The 21,639-nt window shown below is 34.3% G+C and overlaps 1 protein-coding gene across 2 annotated transcripts; it reads left to right on the forward strand.

The window, feature by feature from the left end:
- The first annotated feature begins 6,041 nt into the window (after positions 1 to 6,041).
- LOC132287002 (ubiquitin receptor RAD23c-like) lies at positions 6,042 to 17,971 on the forward strand. 2 transcript variants are annotated; one of them, XM_059789459.1, is made up of 12 exons: positions 6,043 to 6,272; positions 12,808 to 12,969; positions 13,441 to 13,494; positions 14,544 to 14,611; positions 14,747 to 14,842; positions 15,031 to 15,208; positions 15,652 to 15,792; positions 15,877 to 15,942; positions 16,030 to 16,077; positions 16,182 to 16,291; positions 16,386 to 16,464; positions 17,566 to 17,971. In XM_059789459.1, exons 1-12 carry the CDS (start codon positions 6,207 to 6,209, stop codon positions 17,680 to 17,682), a joined length of 1,185 nt encoding a protein of 394 aa, XP_059645442.1. In that variant the 5' UTR covers positions 6,043 to 6,206; the 3' UTR covers positions 17,683 to 17,971. The 2 variants fall into 2 exon arrangements, with proteins under 2 accessions (XP_059645443.1, XP_059645442.1); XM_059789460.1 differs by lacking the exon at positions 13,441 to 13,494 and having other exon boundaries at positions 6,042 to 6,272.
- Positions 17,972 to 21,639: the final 3,668 nt, after the last annotated feature.

Here is a 21,639-nt window from a genome sequence, read left to right on the forward strand (position 1 = left end):
CTCACCTCTGCCTTCTTCACAGCCGACACCATCAAACCATGGCAAATACAAGCTCAGCACCCCGTCGCTGGAATTGCGCCACACGCGCCGATCGACATCTTCTTAAGGAGAGTAGTCGAGGCGTGTTGGAGGTCCTCTTTACGGCGATCGACGGCGATTGGTGGTGGTGTTGTGCTTGTGTGTGTGTGTGTGTGTGTGTGTGTGTGTGTATGTATATATATGTCTCTGTGTGTATATATAGGAGTATATATAAATGTGTGTGTGTGTGTGTGTGTGTGTGTGTGTGCGTGTCTGTGTGTGTATATAGGAGTATATATATATATGTGTGTGTCTGTGTGTATATATATATGTCTCTGTATGTACCGATCAGTAGGAGGAAACAAAATTAAGTTTTCTGCCTTCTTGTTACCATCCTCTAACTGCATGACACAAAGCAATAAATTAAGATATACCCAAATTGGGGAGTCAGTGTATTCATTCAACTAAGTGATCATTTTTCCAATGAATCGAACCTGAGAATCACCAGGAAAAAACGCGAAGCAACGCTGAACAAGAGAGGAAGCGTAACCTATACACGCAGTGGAGAATTACTGGACGAGGGAATCAAGATCGGGCGAAACCGGACAATGGCATATTCCAATAACGGCGTATATAACATAATTTGTAAATTTACAAATTTTTAAGGGGCCATATTGTCTTTTAATACTGATATTTTGTAAAAAAATAAATTAAAAAAATGAGGGTAGACCAAAGTCCAAGGTCAAACCAAAGTCAAAGGGTAAAAATGTATTTTTACATGTAAAAGTAATCTGACACACTTGTAAACTAACTTTTGGGGTGTGAGTGAAAAACGGAACAAACGTTTGTAATGTGAGTGATAGTTATTTTCGAAAGATATTTTAAACTGATATTTGGCCAAATTAGTGGAGGTGTCAGTGAAATTATCTCATGAAATTTTATTTTTTTGTTATTATACCCATTATTTTTACTAGTTTTGAATTTACCCTCACTAAAATTAAAAAAAAACACTATTGTCTCCTTAACATTTTTTTTTTTTTTTTTTTAATTCGCCCTCTCTCACATACTTTTCCCATTACGGCTATCTGAAATCAATCACCATTTTATGATTTATTGGTTCTGATTTTTTTTGCAAACATTTTATGATAATTGATATGAGATATTCGGACTAATAATCAAGGATCCATGAAGGAGCCTCCCCGCCATCTTGAAGTTTCTTCTGTACACGTGGAACATTTAAGGGAAAATGAGTGAATTAAAATATTTTAATAAGATAAAAGGAATAGGTGTTGGGCTTAATCATAAAGTGGGCCCATTTTGTTTTGGACCAATAAATGAAGTTTGATGCTGGTGTAACGAACCCGGAGTGTCCTTGTGGTCCGTCTAAATATATACTGTATACAGAGTAAGTTCCAATGTTGACGTGTCAACGCTGATTGGTCAACAAAAACCCACGTCAACGCTGCTGATTTAATGCGCTTGATTACGAAGAAGATACATCAACCGTTCAACTCCCAACCACTACAATGTGATCGCAATGGTCACGTTTGCACTGAACCCCACTTGTAACAATGAGTGGCAATTTCGCACATTTGATTGTTTGCATCATCACACCTTAGCATTAATAAATTGAATAAGACGTCTTTGTTTTGATAATTTTGGTAAGAGAGAGTGCGCTAAATTGAAATGCTAAGAAAAGTGGTTCATGGGTTACACTGGAATCATTCATATAATGACATTTACCTATACGGACAATATCTCCACGTGTGACGTGTAGACAACCATCTTAAATGGTAACGTATCACTCATTCTAGGGAATTTGTTATGGTCTTGCTAAAAAATGTCTTCTCCTCCTTTTAACAATTTTTCAAAAAAATAAAAAATAAAAAACGGAGTCACAAGTCATGTCGATTTCACTAAGCCTATACTCAGTAAGCAGAAAAGGAAAGGTCAATTTCTTTATAATATATTAATATATTTTTGTGAGGTCCATTTTTAATTCAAGAGCCTGAAATGAATTGATTTATCAAGTGTCAATGATGTAGAATTATCAAAAATTTGAATTAGTTCACCAAGTGTTAATGGTTTAGAAACATCGAAGGGTCTAGTTCAATTTAGACTGTTGTTGAGATTTCTTTATAATATATTAATACATTTTTATGGGGTTATTTCCTTAATTGAATAGTTTTAATTTAATTAGTTCACCAAGTGTCAATAATTCACGACTATCTAATAATTTCAAACCCGTATTCATTACGCGCGCGCGTGTATATATATATTTTATATATAATTTTTGCTTCACATGAAATTTAAATTTGTTACCAAAATGATTCATAATATCCATATTTTATGTTTTCGAATTTTTTTTATTACAATTATTTTTAAAATTATGAAATACTATATGAATTTTGATTTATCAGTGGATTGACTTGCTGCATTGTTAGCTTTTCCTGACCCTATCCGTGCAAGGAAGGTAGCCTTTCCATTGAATACATAAATGATGTGTGTGTGAAATTGCATGGAAAGAGGAAATAAGGAAAACCAAAAGGCCCTGCTACTATTAGTCCTACACTTTAATTATGGTAGACTTGACAAAATGTGATCTCTCACGGACATTCACACACTCACACCAACAAACAGAGTAGTGGAAAATTCATACAAATTTACCAAATCTCTCATAAGTGGTCCACTCCATTGAACGACAGAGCCACCATAGACCATAGGCTTTATCCTTAGCCCTTAGGCTTCATGTATATGTAAAATTTCAGAAAACGTCCTTCCAAATTCCCTCTTTTCTAAAATTTCCCTCTTTTACTCCTCTTCTTCTTCAATTCTTTTGTTTCTCTTCAATAATAATTTTCTCCTTTCGTCCTCTCATTTTTTCTTTTCTTTTTATTTTCTTCCTCTCTTTTTTTTTTTTTTTTATATATTTTTATTTTTATGTCTTCTTAAAATTTATTCTTCTTGCTCATGTATAATGACATAATGTATTTATTGTAACTTTTTTTCTCCCTCTATTTATTATTTAAATGTATTACTGTAATGACAATAATATTATATTAGAAGTTAAAGATGAGAGTGTCGAAGAAGCTGAGCTCCCAATTATAGCGTTGGCGTAATTTTATGAAATTAATGTATGTATTTTGTATTTTTAAAATTTTCAATGTTATAACTTATTGTGAATAGTTACTGTACTTCTATATTCCATTTGCTATCTTACTGTGCTATTAATTGTCATGTTAATTGAAGAAAAAAAAATTAATATTGCTAACTAAATTTTTGACTCCGTCACTCAATCCATTAATTCATACCTCTTCAGCTAATAAGAAAAACAACAAAGATATAGGATAATAGGAATCTAAGTCACATAAAGCGAGAGTGGGAGCCAGAGCAAATTCAAGAGTAGGAGCGTGAAAGTGACAAATTTTAAGCTACATATAGCGAGAATGGGAGCAAAACTGTGTTTGGAGTATAAGAGTAATACTCATTGAGAAAAATTGTGTGACTTATATAGAAATCATAAAATGTTTTTATTTTTATTATTATTTTTTTTTGGAAGTTAAAAATAAAAGGCATAGGAACTAGGAAGTACTGGGAGAGGGTAGGGGTTTCAAATGGGCTGGGAAGGGATGTGTCGGGTCAGAGAAGTTTATTATATGGGTGGTGGTATAAATTGGCCCAGATCAGACAAGTACATAATTTAAAAATTTTGGATAGTGCCCGTCAAGTTTTGGGCCTGACTTAGTTGGGTCAAGTAAAATCCAAGGCTAAAGTGGGCTTAGTATGGCCCGGTCTTCAGGCCTAGCCCATTACTGCTTTACTGATTCGCGTTCAGCGCTCCCATCTTTCTAAAGAGAAAATGCCAACCCTTCCAATGTATCGACCCTATAAAACTCAGTAAGCTTAAAAAGTGGGATCTTCAAAACAATTCAACGTGGGTACTATGAAATGTAGATAACTGGGCAAATAGATTTGGGCATCCAAGAACAATAATTTGTATATATATATATATATGGTATTAGCCTATTACATTTGCCTTAAATAAGTAGATTCATGCAGTTAATTTTAAATAGTCAAGATTGAGACTCAATTGAATTTGAAAACAAATCAATAAAAATATCATCTTTTATTTTCTTACAATTCAAAGAAAAAAATAAAACGGCACTAATTAGTTTTTTCATAAGGGAGGCACTTCCTGTTTCTACAATTATACTCCGCTTGTCTTTTATTTTCTTAAAAATAAAAATAAAAAAATTCAAGGCCTCTAAACTCATTAATGCTATAATTATCCTTTATACTATAAATTTTACCTCCTTTACTTTCTCTAGTTAAAAGTGATAATTTATTTCACATGGAATAGAAATAAAATGAATTGTTACCAGGTTTAAAAGGGGTTCACGAACCAACAAAATATATGGTGAATGTTGCAAATTAATAAAATAAACACCATAAAAGGAGAGAGATTGTATTTTTATCTAATACTGACAAGAGTTCTTGTTGAATATTGTTAAAAATAAAATCTGTTTCTTTTACGCTGTGAAGACAATAAAATTAAATAAAAAAGAAGAAGATCAAGCTAGATTGGTTTTACTAAAAACTACTTGTACCAACTCTGCTAGGAGCCTTTTGATAGGAGAAATTGCTGTGAAGACCAGCAACCCTGTAAAATGAATTATGTAAGTATCAAGTACCAACCGTTTGTTTTCGCCTTTCGTCTCCTGAGGTGGAAAATAGCCCATAGTTCCATTCTTGCTAAGTAAGATATACACCAAACAAAGGGTGCACCCATTTGACAAATTGTCTTTACTAAAACAACCCCCAAGTAATCCAATTGGTTTATGTTTAAAGGGTAGTTATGATATTTTAAAATAAGAAATGATGTATTAATGAGTTAGAGATTTTCTGGTCATTTAATTAAAGAAAAAAAAGGATAAAAAAAAGAAAGTGAAGTGGGTTAAAAACAAGGGATAATTCGAAGTAATACTCATTTTATCTCCCCCATTTAGATTCTTTGAAGTGGTAGAGTGATTTCAACCTTATTATTAAGATATTATTGTTGTTCATTGAGTCACTGTTATTAGTATTTTTATATTGATGAGATTAAAAATAAGAATATTGAATTAAATTTATAATATTAAATTGAAAAATACTCATGTCTTACTGCCAATCCTATCCAATCCGTCAAAAGATTTAATCCATTTCGATCAAATTAATAAAAGAACAATATTTGGATCCAATTCAGATTGGATGAACTTTATCCAACTTGTTAACGGGTGCAACAAAGATTAAAATTAATTATAAAATTAAATTGGGCATTTCCTAACTTTTATTTTTAAACATGTGTTTTAAATCATAATTTTTGTTTTTGGACACTTATTTTAGATTTATTGGGTCACATCAACAGGTTGGATGAATCAGCCTGGGTTGGACTCAAGTATAATATTAATAGTATTATAATATTAATAAAATAATGATTTGAATCAAATATAATTTTTAATAATCTGTAAGGATGAAATTATATTAGATTAGATTTCCCTATGTAGTGACCCTAATGAGAATCCTTAATCCCCTGTGAAGTATAGATACTTTTCACGTATTTATGTACTGCGTTTAGGTCCACACGGATCACACACCCATAGACAAATCAATCCAATCCGTTCAATCTAGTGAAAGTCAAACAATCCTAAGGTGGTTGGATAAGCTAATAAGAACCGGTGATTCACCAAAATGAACGGCGAAGATTAAAACCTTTCGCGTAGGGATAATCCCAAACCCTTTCCAGCTCATTTGCCAGGCGCAGAAAATCTAGCTCATTCCATTACTTGGAAAGGGTTAGATAACAACACCAAAAATCAATTGTCATCCAATAACAATAGCACACGTAGTCATAAAAGTTCAAAGTCGCTCAATTTCTTTCTTTCTTTTCTACGCGTTATATTTTTATTGGACGAAAAGACACCGTGCGAAACAGGACTGTCATCTGAGCATAACCTACCCTTCAGCATACAAAAGGTCGACAGCGAGGTCGGCTTTCCGTTCTCACTGTGACTTGTGCTTTGGTTCTCTCTCTCTCTTTCTCTCTCTACCTCAAATTCGATATCTCTGTTGTCTCTATTTATTACCGGCGGCGACCGGAGAATCGGTGACGTCGGAGATCGGGGACTGTACGGACCAACGGAAGGACAAAGATGAAGGTTTTCGTCAAGACTCTCAAAGGCACTCACTTCGAGATCGAAGTGAAACCCGAAGACACTGTACGAATCTTTTTTCTCCCTCTCTATTTCTATCTATCTATATATATATACAGGCATAATGATGTATAGATTATTTTAAAAAAAAAAACAATTGTGTGCGTCTCGAATTGAGTTGTTATTTGCCTGACTCGTCTGAATTAGGGTTTTTCTTGTGCAACCATGACATCTAGGTTTTGGCTTTTCGTGCTGCGTTGATTTGTTATAAAGTGGAATTTGATATCAATTACGTGTTTACATTTTTGAAGTACTTTTGTTGTTGGGTGATTTTGTGTATTGATTTTGTTTTTGATGTGGTTTAGTGCTGGAGTATTTCTAATTGACAAATACTTGATTTTTAGAACTTTATGGTCTATGGAATATGCAAATGAATTCGAAGTCGTGATTCATATGATTTACTGCTGAATGAGTTTATTGATCAAATTACAGTTTTGTTCCTCTGCCCTATATTTTACTACGTGGGAACTGTTCAAAAATTAACTCGCTATGCTTTCCTGGTTATAATGGGAATAGTTTACATTTGTACTTTTTTTTTTATTTTTTTTATTTTTTTATTTTAAAATTAATTTCCCGCTAAATTAGTTCTGGCCTGGGGCAATGTCATGATACTCTTAGGCTTAACTTGCTTGACAAGTAAGAATAATTTTTTTTAATAATTTTAGAAATATCATCCATGCATGTGTTATCTGTCCAAGTTCTTTAATTTATTACTGTATTCAATTATAATGTTGATCATCATCGTTATACTGTTAAATCTTGTGTTTGGTGCCTGGTTTCTAACATGTTCCATTTGCCATCTGGTATGTGGTCATGTCTTCATCTATTTAAATCTCATCGTTACCATAGGAAGCTCCATCATAAGGCGATTGAGTTAGTTGCCTAAGGCTCCATGTGTTAAAAAGGGCTGCAGCCTAAAACATTATGAAGTGGGTCACATTATACCAATTGTAAGGTTCCTTTGTTGTCTAAAGTATTAACAATAATGATTTTAAAGTCAAAGAGTTTGAACGAAATGGAGAGCCGAAGACTCCCTATCCGTAAGATACACTCAATTAGGAGTGATATGGGACCTAGTTGAGTGTATCCATTAAATGGGGAGCCTTCGGCTTCCCATTTCGTTCAAATTCTTCACATCGGTGTGAATAGCATTAAGTATTAATTACCAAATGTAACCAATTCTCTCCCCAATCTTCTCAGCCATGCAAGTAGATTTAACATAAAAATAATACTCCCTCCGTCCCAATTTAGCTGTCCATCTTTCCTTTTTGGGATGTCCCAAAATACTTTCCCACTTAAAAAGTTCAAACAACATATTTCACATCTTTCCATAAAATTCACTTGAAGTTTAAAAAAAATTCATACTCGATTACGCCTTACCTCAGATGCTCCCTCTGTCCTATATTAGACGTCCCTTTTGGGGAGTAGAAAATTTTAAGGGGACATGTAATTATTGCATTGGATAACTTGGTGTGAGATGTTATGCGTCTTTACTTGTCTTCTTTTTCTTGCAGTCTCACATATTTTGTTTGTCTAGACTTCTCTACTTTTGATGTCTTACACATCGGGTCTTGTATGCCAAACTTAAGTTTTTCTACTATTTATAAAGGTAATTGATATTATTTATATTAAGATATTAAATACAGAAAAAGTCTTTATTTAGAATTTTTGCCTAGGCATCAAATTGTGCTGGGCTGACCTTGCCAAACACCAGATGCAAGGACAGTATTTTATTTCTTTTGTGGGTTTACTGTATTGAGCACGTACTGGTTTTGTCTCTAGATGTATCATAGGAAATTTAATGAAGAGAGTAATGAGCACACAATAGGTTAAAAAATAGATGGAATTGATATGATGCAACAGATTTCGGTATGGATACATGGTGATGATACAAAATGTAGACATGTTGACTTGATAAATTGCAAAAAAGAAAATGCTGCAGATACACCTTTGACATGACAATATATGCATCTATAGTGTGTCTGGTTATATGGGGACTGCAAAAGGCTTCATTATTTGAAGGGAAGTAGACTTCTCAAGAGATATTGGGTCTCCTGGTGAAAAGTAATTTTGTTCAATTTGCTAGAGCTTGTGCAATGAGCTGTGAGCAGAGCTTGAGATAGTTTGGATTTTGCTCGTTTATATGTGGGCTTAATTGGGTTTGTTTAGGGCTCTTGATGAGCTCGGAAAGCTTTGTGAGCTGGATTGGCTTGAGTTTTAAGCTTGTGAAACATATATATATTTTTTTTTTCATAAAATTTTTTATTTTAAATTATTATTAGGAAAATAATGTTTGAATTCAACTTGCTTATTTAAAAAAGGGAAATGACATAGTTGTCCTGTAAAAACACTGTTTCATGCTGCAATTGTCCTGAAAAGTACTCTTACGCTCTTCTTTTGATGGGTAGGTATGTATTTTATTAAAAAAGAAAAAGTTGCGTGCAAGAGTAGAAATGGAGTGCTATCACATCCCTTTTACTATATTTTATTAATATCTTTACCATTTCGCCCCAGAAAGAAGAAGAAAACCCTCCAAGGCTTGGGTTCATAAGCCTACTGTTGAAGTTCGGGTATTAAAAGCAAGCTATAGTTGAGGATCGTGTTAGGCTTATCTACTTAAATAATGAATGAACTTGAGTTGAGCTTGTTGTTCACGAACACTTTGGTTCATTTTCAGCCTTGCGAGTACTTTAAAATTAAAGGGAAATAAGTATCTGTCATGATGTATATTTATATATGCATATAATATGAGGCATTGCCTTTTATTTTATATTGATATACTAAGAAGCACGGACACGGATACGGGACACGGATATGACACGACACGGACACGGCGACACGGCAAATCCAAAAAAGTTAGGACACGGACACGGCGAATAGTATATATATATATCAGCATTAATAATTTTTTTTAAAAAAACACTGATATGTTTAGGTTGGAATATATATATATATATCACTGATATGTTAGTATATATATATATCAGCATCTTTAGGACACGGACATGGCGAATTGTGGCATCTTTAGGTTAGTATATATATATATCAGCATCTTTAGGGTAGTACAAAACAAAAAATAGAACATATCAGCATTAAAAATTTAAAAAAAAAAAAAAAATCCAGAAAAGTGTGTCCGAGCCGTGTCCAATCTGTTTGAGCCGTGTCCGAAAATAAAAAAAAATAAAAAAATTCCAGACACGTTTTTTGGCGTGTCCGACACGTGTCGGAGCGTGTCCGACTCGTGTCCGTGTCGGACACGGATTCTTCGCCCATTTTGGAGTGTCCGTGCTTCCTAGTTGATATATCAAATTTTATAATTTTCAAACCTATATAATTTTCAAACCTATACTATTACATTCCCATTATAAAATTTAGGATTATGTTGCATGAATATGGACTTGTACCAAATTCAGCACGATTTATCCCTACTGTATATTTATGTCTCTGTTATTATTCTCTAAATAATACTAAAGTACCATGTTTTTCCAAATATTAGCTATACAGACATTTTGCACCTCAATCATGTCAGATACATGTCTTGAAGGATATGAAAAGTATCATACATACATACATACATACATACATACATATATATATATTATTTTCGTATCATGGATACTTTTGGGAAGTATCGAACAAGCATCCATGTGTATTTTAAGAGTAACGCATCCAATATGGATATCGTATGAATTCAACAATCTTTCAGAAGCAATGTGATTCATAACTTAAACCCCACTCATTAGTTTGAAAATTTCCATGCCTATCAAAAGTTTAATGCTTTTGAAGTAGTTTGGAAACCAAGTGTACAACTTACTTTTTGTGTATAAAGATCTAGTGCAAGGGATAAAGATGTCAAACCATATGGTGCCTCTGGGCAACTTTTAACTCTTTTGTTGCTCAAGAGATGTCTTTACTCTTTAGGGCTGGATATTTTTGTTGTAGAATATGAAAGATAATTTTAAGGAGCTCTCGTTAATACCTTGACAACTGCCCTGTGATTTTGTACTTTTTAAATTGTTTCCCAGCTATTGACAGCTCACACTTTCCACAATGCAACTCACACTTCTCCACAATAATGCATATTTTATGGAGGAGAAGTAAATATTTTGTAATTTTTTATATATGTTACAGATCTGCATTTTGGAACAGGGGAAAAAAAAAAAACCTTTGTGGAGGGAAAGAATAATATTTTTGTTTGCTGAAGTGTGTTGAAAATAATTGTATGGTTCTTCTTTATTTTACTTGTTAGGAATTTTTTTGTCGATGATTCATTGTGTTGCATATTATAATATTATAACAAGTAGCGATATACAACAAGACAAGCTCAGGCAATGAGCAGTCTTCATTTTGGACAATGTATTTTATGGTGTTGCTTTAGTGTTCTATCTTGCATGGTCCTAGAACTTTCTAGTATTTGTGGTATATAAGTAGGATCACATTCTGGTTCAATTCATAAAACAATTGTCTGTTGCAAGTTCTTTTGTGGATGTGGTTTAGGGAATCAGGAAATTCTGTTTTGAATTCAATGGATTGTTTGGTTAGAAGTATTTGTAATTTTCTGTTCTCTGAAAGCAGATTTGAGGATATTGTGCAATTTTATTTGGCACTCCATGTCACGACATTGCAAGATATAAATAGTGTATAAGTTGGTTTGCATAATCAAACGTGGGTTGCAAAACTAGTCAATGGCCAGAGGCATTTGGTCTTTTTCTGTTGTGTTGGGCGTATTAGGAGGAGCTTGACTTCCAATTAAACATCTCTTTGTCCACGACATAAGGTGGTTTCTTTTGTAGTGACATTTTTATTTTGGATATTATTGTTGGTGGTGTCATATTAGTGGTTGTCTGACATGATGATTGTTGTTTATAGCTAGAAGTTACATGTTTTATAGAACTTTTAGTAACTAACTAGAACTACATTGCAGTATGGTTATTAGATATATTTATGTTTTCTGTGTGGTCCAATGCAGTTTTAGAGATGGAGATGGTGGATTAGTCATTTGCAGTGTTATTTTTTATTTTCTACTTCTTTATCTTATTGTTATTATTTTAATTTTCAAGTTGAGAAGTTATTTTGATCCACAGGAACTTTCTAATTAATTGTACTTTTTCTATTTTTATGAGAACTGATTGAAATAGTCACTCATGTTGGGATAACTTCAATGTTGATTTATTGCATAACAAGATATCACGATAGGTAGCCTGTAGGACCTGTACTATAAGAGAAGTCAAATTGCAGCACTACTTTCACACGTGATCCTCAACGCTTATATGAGATTTATCTTGCCTTCTTATTGACATGTTTTTTTATTTATTTACTTTTTATCTGTCTTGGCTGCTTTCACTCGTGGTTGTCATGTTTGTTTTTGAAGTCAATATTGTAGTTGTGCTTGCTAAAGCATGCAATAAATAGTTTGGAGTGTTGTTACCTTAGTTTCACTTTTTGATTTTTTCATAAATATTTACCGGTTTGATTAATCAAGTTGAAAGGAAAGGTTTCCAGGACACTCATCATGCTTGGTGAAATCCAAAGACCAAAGCTTGTTCTCATGCCAAATTAAGACCAAATGCTCTATCAAATGCGGGGTTTAGGGTTTTGAGAAAGGTTGAAGTAATTTTGATCTTATTATAATTGTTTTTGAAATTTAAATAAAATAAATGGAAGTATATAAGTAAATAATTTGCTGATTAACACAAAAAGAGGAAGAAAGGATGACCCAATTTTACAAGCCACTATAATAATAATAATAAAAAATTCCAGTGTCATCATTTGTGATATAAATATATATATATATATATATATATATGAATATTTCACTTGATATTTTTCATGTCAGATCTAAACTTTTGGTGATAGCATAAGGGGCTCTTTTATGTCAGTCATCTACATTTATATTGTAACTGCACATAAAAATTACAGCTGTGATGTATGGCTGGCACTTGAAAACGGCTCTTCTGCTCATAAATGAAGTGTTCTTATTCATCCTCTTGATATTTTGAAAATTGGTTTATTGCTCTCGAAACTATATATATATATCTGTGTGTGTGTATATTTCACTTGATATTGTTAATTTCAGCTTCTAAACTTTTGGTAATGGGACATAAGGGGCTCTTGTATGTCCTTCATCTATGTTTATATTGTTACTGCACATAAAAATGTCAGTTTTCTTGTATGACTGGCATGTAAACTTCTTGGTTTGTATTAGTTTTTGTTATGAGGTTTAGTTAGGCTGATCGACAGATATAAAGTAATACATGATGCTTTCACAAGTCAATTGGGTTGACCAGTCCTTTTGAAACGGATTGCCTTGGTTGTTGGTGTCACGAGTTTTGCTGCTTTATTGTTTTTCTTAACAAGTTTTCTATGCAAGCATATATATGTTGAAAAGGATTAACTACTGTGTTTCATTCTTACTGGTCTCTTTGAAAAATCAGTTTACGGTGTTATGCTTCTCATTTTTATATACACCCCCCCCTCCCCTCCGCATTTGGAACTCACACTCATTTTTATTTTACTATTTTCTTGTTGATTGTATACGCAGGTTGCTGATGTGAAGAAAAATATAGAAACAGTTCAAGGTCCAGATGTTTATCCTGCCACCCAACAGATGCTTATCCATCAGGGGAAAGTTCTGAAGGATGCAACAACTCTGGAGGAAAATAAAGTTGCTGAAAATACTTTTATTGTCATTATGTTAACTAAAGTAAGTTCGGTTATATCAATTGAATTTGTCCAACTTCAATCACATCTCTTTATGATTTTAGTTGGGAAAGGAAGACATGCTTAAAGTAGTGTTGTGATATTTTTGAATTTGCTGTTCAGGTTGATTTAAAATGTAATAAAGTAAAGATGTTGGTTAGAAGAAATGATTTAGATCAGTTGAGAATTGAGATTATTAATTATCATAGGAGGTCAATGTATCTTATTAGGTGGTAATTGACTAAAGTAAATAGCAAGTGGTGGTCTATCAAAGGGGGAGGATGGGGGGAAGAAAGGATAAGGAAAACAAAAAAGAAAGTAGAAGTTTTTTTTCATCTCTGTCTCTCCAACTTAAAATTTAGCTTTCATGATATGGTACTTAGTTTTATGGTGATGTGGATGTTAACTTGGCATTTATAATTTTGTGAGAGTTCAATATGGAACTAATTCTGTACGCTCGCTTAAACAATTGTAGAATAAGGTTGCATCAAGTGGGTCTTCAACCACATCAGCTGCGCCTTCAACTCAGGTATGTGCAATGCATGTTGGACAAGTGTATTCTGCTAGTTAACATTCCTTACAATAGCATGATGTTGTTAGCTCACCTCTCATTTTATTAGAGAAAAGGGCTGGTTAGGAATTCTTTTAAAACCTTCTCTTAGCTTATTCCTCCCCTTGCTGTCGTAAACAAACTCCCCCAGACCCACCCACCCACCCACCCACACCACAAAATGTGTGCGCACGTGCCTGCGAGCACAAATGCCTGTGGTGTGCGTTTTTGTCATTTATAGTATAGCAGAAACCTTGTTCATTGGTGCCACTAAAATTCAGGCGTGTGGCTATGATGGTGACTTGGTGAGTACAGGAGCTTGAACCTCACTGGATGATGTTGCAGTTATTAGTAAGGCAGTTGGGGTTTGAGGAGGATGATAGTTGTTCAGCTGAGATGGGTGAATATGTCGTTATGTGGTGTTAGGTTGTGGTGATGGGCGATCGTATTTTTTGGTGAATCAGGTGGTGGAGATTGTGGGTTAAGTGTTATATCAGGTAGGTGTTTTTGTACACGATAGCTGGGAAATTTTCACTATCAATTCTAGTCAGGCAGATACCAAAGCTCCTTTAAGTAGGAAAGCACCTTTAATGCATTAATAAGCACTGGATGTCAGGACTCCTCGAAAGAGACTATAGGATAGCACCTTCATTGTTTTTTTTCCCAATACATAATATAAATGCATTAATAAATGAATTCATAGATATAATAAGGAAAATGCTAACATCCCCTAGAAAATGCCAACAACCATAGATTGCTCTAGAAGAAATCTTGTAAATTGCACGATGGTGTGGGGATTCATTTTTTACTTGATCAAAAATTACAAATCCTTACTGTAACCTATGTATGGTAGACACGTTCTCTATGTGCTAAGAGAGGTTGGGTTGGGGTGAATATCCTCTGGGCCATATTCAATTGTTGTTGGAAACAGTATCAACTATAAATCACTTAGCCTGAGCCATTTTATTGACCATTTCATTATCTTGACTTGTCATATAAGGTGCTAATTGAACAGCTTAACTGTGTAGGCTCAACCTGCAAGTGCATTGCCTCCCCCGACAACAGCATCTCAAGCTCCTGCCTCAACCGTGGTTCCGTGAGTTCTAAATTATTTCTTTTATTTCTTCTTGTAAGCTTGTTTAAAACTACCTCGAAGTTTGTTTTCTTAGTTTTCCTATTTGACACACCTTACTATGTTGGTTCAACTTTTCCCATTTGTTGATCTGTGCAGTCCACAATCAGCCCCAGAATCTTCTCCAGCCCCAGCTCCAGCTCCAGCTCCGGCTCCAGCTCCGGTCTCTGCTGCTGCTGCTCCTGCTCCTGCTTCGTGAGTATATATATTCTGCCAATTTCTGCTATAATTTTTACCTTGTTTTAACTTTTAAGTGTTTAAGACCATCTGTTGTATCCTATATATATATATCGTGTCTCTCCCATTTTGTTTGAAGAATTTAAAGTGTTCTATATTTTATTTACCTTTTGTTTTGTTTTTTGTTTTGTTTTTTGTTCAAGCAGTTCAGAATCAGATGTCTATGGCCAAGCAGCATCAAATCTTGTTGCTGGAAATAACTTAGAGTCTACCATTCAACAAATTCTTGATATGGGTGGAGGGAGTTGGGATAGGGATACAGTTGTCCGTGCTCTGCGTGCTGCGTATAACAACCCTGAGAGAGCTGTTGAATACCTATATTCTGTGAGTTAACTCTCATTTCTTGGTATGTTGATTGTTGGTAGTTCACCCAATTACTTTTACCTTGTATTTAGCTGGAAGCTGCATGCCAAAAATTTGTCGTCGGGTGGTTTAACATAGTTGGTTTGGCAGGATTCCTGTTTATAAAACCCTTTTATTCTGGTGAGAAGCTCTGTAATCTTTTTTAAGATGTTTTTTTTCTTGGTGCTCCAAGAATTCTAGATTTGATTTTTGGCCTTGCACGGTAACTCGATGTATTAGTTCCATTTCCCCTCTTATTTTGTTGGCATTCCTTGTGCTGTAAAGCATTAAATTGGAATAAAACCATGTTTGTCTTTATGCTCTTATTACTCATATTTGATTCCCTGATCACTGTAATTTAGCTGTTATTTTATCCCATTCTCAGTTACATAAATTTCTCTAAATGTGAGGAAAAAATTTATCAGGGTATTCCTCAGCAAGCTGAAGTTCCACCTGCAACCCAAGCTCCTGCAAGTGGGCAGGCCGTAAATCCTCCTGTCCAGGCTCCACAACCAGCAGTTCCTTCCAGTGGGCCCAATGCAAATCCTTTAGACCTCTTTCCACAGGTAGGTGGCATTCAATTCCATAGATTTCATTTTCCTTTTAGTCTGCCACTCATGTTAATAGACCTTTCCCCCACCTGGAATCAGGGCCTTCCAAATGTAGGTTCAAACACAAGTGCAGGCACCTTGGATTTCCTACGCAACAGTCAACAGGTAGATAGAATACTTTTTCTATGGTTACCAAGTTTTGTATTATTAATAATCTTGGAGATAATTTTTTCTTCTTTCTTTTGGATTTAGTTTCAAGCTTTGCGAGCTATGGTGCAAGCCAACCCTCAAATCTTGCAGGTATTACTTATCTAGTTATGTCCCCCTCTTGTTGTCAACAATTTTCATTATTAATCCAAGTAACTTTTTTCTTGGAGGACTCACGATCACTCTTTCAATTGCAGCATATGCTTCAGGAGTTGGGAAAACAAAATCCAAACCTGATGCGGCTCATTCAAGAGCACCAGGCCGACTTTCTGCGCTTGATCAATGAACCTGTTGAAGGGGGGGAGGGGTGAGAGAACATCTGTCTTCATTTTTCTTGAATTATTTCTATCGTTTTTTGGTTATAACGTTCAATACTGATTTGCTTATTAATGTGCAATTAGGAATGTGCTGGGACAATTGGCTGGAGCAATGCCACAGGCTGTGACCGTCACACCTGAAGAGCGTGAGGCAATTGAGCGTGTATGTTTAACAGCATTTGCTTTTCTATTAAAATCAAGTTGTCTCAATATACTCCCTCCTTCCCATATTAGTAGTCCATCTTTCTATTTTTAGTTGTCCCATAATATTTGTCCCATTTTGAAAATCAATGTACTATATTTTGAAACATTCCCTAATTTACCCTCATTACACTGAAATGATAAGCATCACTGTGGATCCCACCAATTTAAAAACAGAGGGCAAATTTGAATATTCATTCATGCCAATATAATAAAGAAATATAAAATGTCAAATCTCTTAAAAAGCTAAAATCTTAAAAGCGGACATCTAAAGTGGGACGGGGAGTAATTAAATATGTCAAGAGTACTAGTCTGTCTGTTCATAATTTTTTTCCCAGTTGGTAAATCACACACAGACACACACCCATTTATTCCATCGGGGACTCGAACTCCGAACCTTCCATTTGGAAGGTGGAGGAGATACCACTTGGGCTAAGCCTTGGTAAAAAGTTGAAGGTCCATGGTCTGTTCATGTTTCTATTGTTAATGATGGTAATATATTTACAAAGTTGAAAAACCCCTTGATGTTTTCCTTCAAGTATTGCATTTGGAAATTGCTTTGGAGTTGAAGCCATGGGAATCTAGTCCAACGGCAACTGCACCCAAAAGTGAGGGCAGTAATGTGGCTTGTGCCTTGCAGCACCGTTGGATTTTTTAGATCTACGCCTTGTTATCAACACCGGTGACAATGTGATGAAGCACTTGGATTTGCATTTAGTCATCACTGAAGTGTAAAGTAGGCACGTACCATATTTGTTACGATTTGTGGCAAACTGGTAATATTGTTTTTTGCTTCATTATTTACATTTCGTATACAGTGATTTGATTTGACTTGACTTTTTGTGAAAATTGAGTTGTGGAATCCATATTCTCGAATTTCCTCTTAAGAATTGGTGGCTCTGTTGTCTTTCAGTTTGAATTGTTTGTCCTATTTATGATGAGATATTTCTTCTTTATTTTATTATATGGTTAAACATCCAATCTAATTTGAAGTGTTATAATTACTAAATACAAAGTATGATCATATTGGCGTTGATACTTGTTCATAATATGATTTTGGCAGCTTGAAGCAATGGGTTTTGATCGAGCTTTAGTGTTGGAAGTTTTTTTTGCGTGCAACAAGAATGAGGAGCTGGCTGCAAACTATCTTTTAGATCACATGCACGAGTTTGATGAGTGATGCAGGTTGAAATACGAAGTGTTCTTTCCTGTTTCTTATCAATTTCTACTTCTAAAGTGTTCTGACTCTATCTGGTATGGTGGTCAAATTTAATTTCATTATTAAGTGTCTCAAGGTGTTTCAACTTTTAAGGCTTAGTTATTAAAATTATCTGAATCACAACTTTTAAGATGTTCATGGCCTCTTCCTATCCTCGGACCTTACAGCATTTTTCTCATTTTTCTTGTTTTGGAGGTACGTGTAAATTTGTGATGGACTATGATATATGTCCTTTCCGTTCCCTGTTTTACTCCTGGTGTGTGTGTTGTTATTATTATTATTATTATTATTATTAATCTTTTGAATTAAACTCCATATATAGGCTGCCAGCTCTTTTATCGGAATTGATATTCTTATAAGAATCCTCACCAGATTGAAAGTGGGCGTGATAAATGTAATTCACATCCTCTACATAACTAGTAGCTTTTAACCGGAACAATGCACGGTAAAAAATTACCAGTCAATAAAATTACAAGACTGAAATTGTATGTTATAAGAAGTTTTTTTACAAGAAAATACATTACTGCCAAAAATTTTAATATAGTTATTGGTGATCTTGTCAAGTTCTACGAAATATAACATGGTGAAATCAAACGGTTAGGAATCAATTACATTCCCAATCACAGCTGCCAAAAGTTTAAATATAGTAGTTATTACCTTGCAACGAGCCACGAAATCGAAAGGTGAAATCAAGCGGTTCAATCCCAAACACAACTCTTAAAATGGGTAGAATCGGATTCTGATTCGAATTCGGTAATTCGATTCTTTAACAAATCGGAACAAATCGGATCAGATAAAATGTTTATCAGATTCGGATTGGATCAGGCCGAATCTAACCCATTGGCAAGTCTAGACTTAGGAAGCGTCCGGCTTGGGAAAATAGTAAAATCACTTGCTCTCATAATGAAATTAAATATCCCAGGGGTATGATAATCTGGGGTAGTGAAAGCCGTTAGATCATGAATGTGGTGATGAATTCTATCACATCCAAGTGTTGGTATGATCCCGAGAAACCATACCCGGGGTATTTAATACTTTCTTGAAAAACACACATATATATATATATATATATATATATATATTTTCCTGAATGGTGGATTTTTGTTTTATATATAAAGAAAAAGTAGTACAATTACAAACAGGAGATCAAATCTCCAGCAGAAACTATAAAATGGAACTAAGTCCAAATATATAGCACAGCAAAGTAAACCTAAACAGACTAAAAACTAAAATTTTCAGCCCATTATGAAGACCTAAAAACAACCCAATTGCTGCACTTAAAAATTCTTGTCACAAAACAAAGCTTGTGTCATGACCTTCCAGTTCAGCTGAACTTAAACCAGTTGAGCAGCCAAGCTTCTCTCAGCAACTTGAAAGCCACTCTCTTTACAAAAACCATGAAATGAATCGAATCCATTTCCAAAACAAGCTAACACCTAGCAGTAAAAACATTATACCACATCAAAGATAGCTAGCATATCAGCAAGCCCAAGAGAGAAGTTTAAAACTTCCCAAACAATATCCTTCGCAGCAGTTGCAGATGAAACCTGAGAGCTACTATGTAAAGCTAAATTCCTTTCCATCCAAATCTTCCAAACAAATACAGCAAACAGTCCTTTTAACAACTTGGATTTGAAGCCCTTAACCTGTGTAACCTGTAGCATCCACTCCACGAACACACTCATCTCTTGAAATCGAATATCTGTAATATTTAGCCAAAGAACAACCTGCTGCCACACTTCCACCGCATACTCACAAGTACAGAATAAATGATTATTAGTATCTTCTGCCTAAAAACAATTGTGGCAAACTTATGGTCCATGAAACCCCCTTCTTTGTAAGTTAACAAATGATAAATTCTTATTATGCATGATAATTACAAAAGTCACATCAACTCTTGGTCTGCAATATTTCCAGCACAAACTCATCCACTTGACCACTTGCCCCCTAGCTCTACAAGCAGTCCAGGCATTCTTCAAGCAGAATTTACCATGAATCCAACTGATCTCATCAGTTCCAGCCTTCAAAGTTACATTAGCAACAAACTCAGCAGCAATTTCTGGAAAGAAAGGAGGGAAAACTCATCCACCATCAACAATAAGTGTATTTGCTTTGGCTTGTTTATCAAAATTTCTGAACAATCTCGAGTCAGGAACAAACCTCCTTACCAAGGATCAAATAACATATTAAAAAGAGCCACCATTTCCAATCTTGAACACCACATTTTCTTGAATGAAGTCTCTTGTATCCAGAATTTGTTTCCAAATACGAATCCAGAGTTTTTGGTGAAATCATTCAGAAATTATATTGTTGTAAGTACCTAGCATGCATCCATTGCACCCAAAGAGTCTCCTTATTCCTCAAAAAATCCCAGCAAATAGATACCTTAGCTGCGAAATCAATATTTAGAAATTCTACGTAAATTAAAGCCATCTTCTGCATAAGGAAATGTAACTTAACTCCATTTGAGTTGAGACATTTTCTTTGAATCCAATTTCCCACTCCACAGAAAGTGTTTGAACTTTTTCTCCAAAGCAATAATATAGCCCCATGGAATTTTAAATCCAAAAACCCTGTGATACAAGAAAGAATATAAGACTGATCTGATAAGCTCAATTCGTCCTGCAAGTGATAGATTTATTGTGTTCCAATTGTCCAACCTGGCATTTACTTTATCAAATAACCCCTTGCAATCAACACTCTTTAGAACTCTGTTTACTATGGTAATACCAAGATATTTTATAGGAAAAACTTCATTCTTCATTTGCAATAGCTGTAAGATCCTTCTCTTCCCTCTGACATCCTTAGAGAATACACATATATCTATATCTATACATATACAACTATCTATGGTAATTATCCATACCCATTAAACCTCTTATCTAAGTACTCCATGGGACCTAATTGGTTGGCCCATTACTACTGACCATAACCATAAAATAAAATAAAACAAAATAAATATTTAATCATTTAATCTACAATAAATTACAATTAATCAAACACATCATTTAAGTACACAATTTAATTAAACAAATAACAGAAATAACACCTAGACAAAAAGCCAGTTAATCAAGTAATATTCAATTCAATTAAACACATAAGTAATTAGTTAAATAATCAATTAAACAATTAAAAATGCAATTAAAATAAATAATTAAATACCAAGACTATCCTTTTAAAATTAGGTATATTACAAAGACTATAATGCTTTTCCGGTACATTATAGGAAAATACTGCTTTCCTCTCCCACAACACTTGAAGCAACACTACCCAGAAAGAGTAAACATCAAATTGACCAGTTAGAAAATACTCTGGATCAAGATACACAAATGTGCCCATAACCTTTGTGGAATGAATGACTTATCCTCAGGAACCAACAAGGATGGCTGGAAATCTGAAATCTTTGTGACCCAATTTTGATCAAAGAGAATGTTGGTTGACTTCATGTCACGAAGAAAAGTTCTCTGCCATGCCCCTGTATGAAGGTAGTTGAGTCCTCAAGCGACATTGATGTGATCTGTAACATTGCTTAAAAAAAAAATAAAAAAATAAAAAATACATTCACTTTTACTAGGATTAGGATTAAGACCCGATAATATGCAATTAGAAAACCGTGACCTATAATATGCAATATTTCAATACTTCATACCATTTTTTTACACTTTTGCCAAGTAATGAACAAGTGGAGGACTTACATAAATATAAACTGTTTTAAAAACAATATAGAAAAATTTCACTAAAATATTACTAGATGATTCTCTTGACGAGGTAATCACTTGTCTCTAAACTATTCATATTGGTAGAAAATGGAAAGGAAAGGCATTGCTGTTGTTAAAACGGAGATGCAATTTATATATATTTTTATTTTGGTAATGTTGTTTTTGGAAAATTTAAATGAATAAAATATTAGTTTTGTTA

Source organism: Cornus florida, unplaced genomic scaffold (assembly GCF_030987335.1).
Source record: "Cornus florida cultivar Cherokee Brave unplaced genomic scaffold, ASM3098733v1 CherokeeBrave_3.0.0_Hap2_Chr11, whole genome shotgun sequence".
NCBI classification, from domain to species: domain Eukaryota; kingdom Viridiplantae; phylum Streptophyta; class Magnoliopsida; order Cornales; family Cornaceae; genus Cornus; species Cornus florida.

Bases quoted from the DNA above. Each gene is read 5' to 3' on its own strand.
- LOC132287002 (XM_059789459.1), top strand. From the start codon at position 6,207: ATGAAGGTTTTCGTCAAGACTCTCAAAGGCACTCACTTCGAGATCGAA. The intron at 12,970-13,440 runs GTAAGTTCGGTT...AAACAATTGTAG, and splicing joins TTGTCATTATGTTAACTAAA to AATAAGGTTGCATCAAGTGG. The intron at 16,292-16,385 runs GTGAGAGAACAT...ATGTGCAATTAG, and splicing joins CCTGTTGAAGGGGGGGAGGG to GAATGTGCTGGGACAATTGG.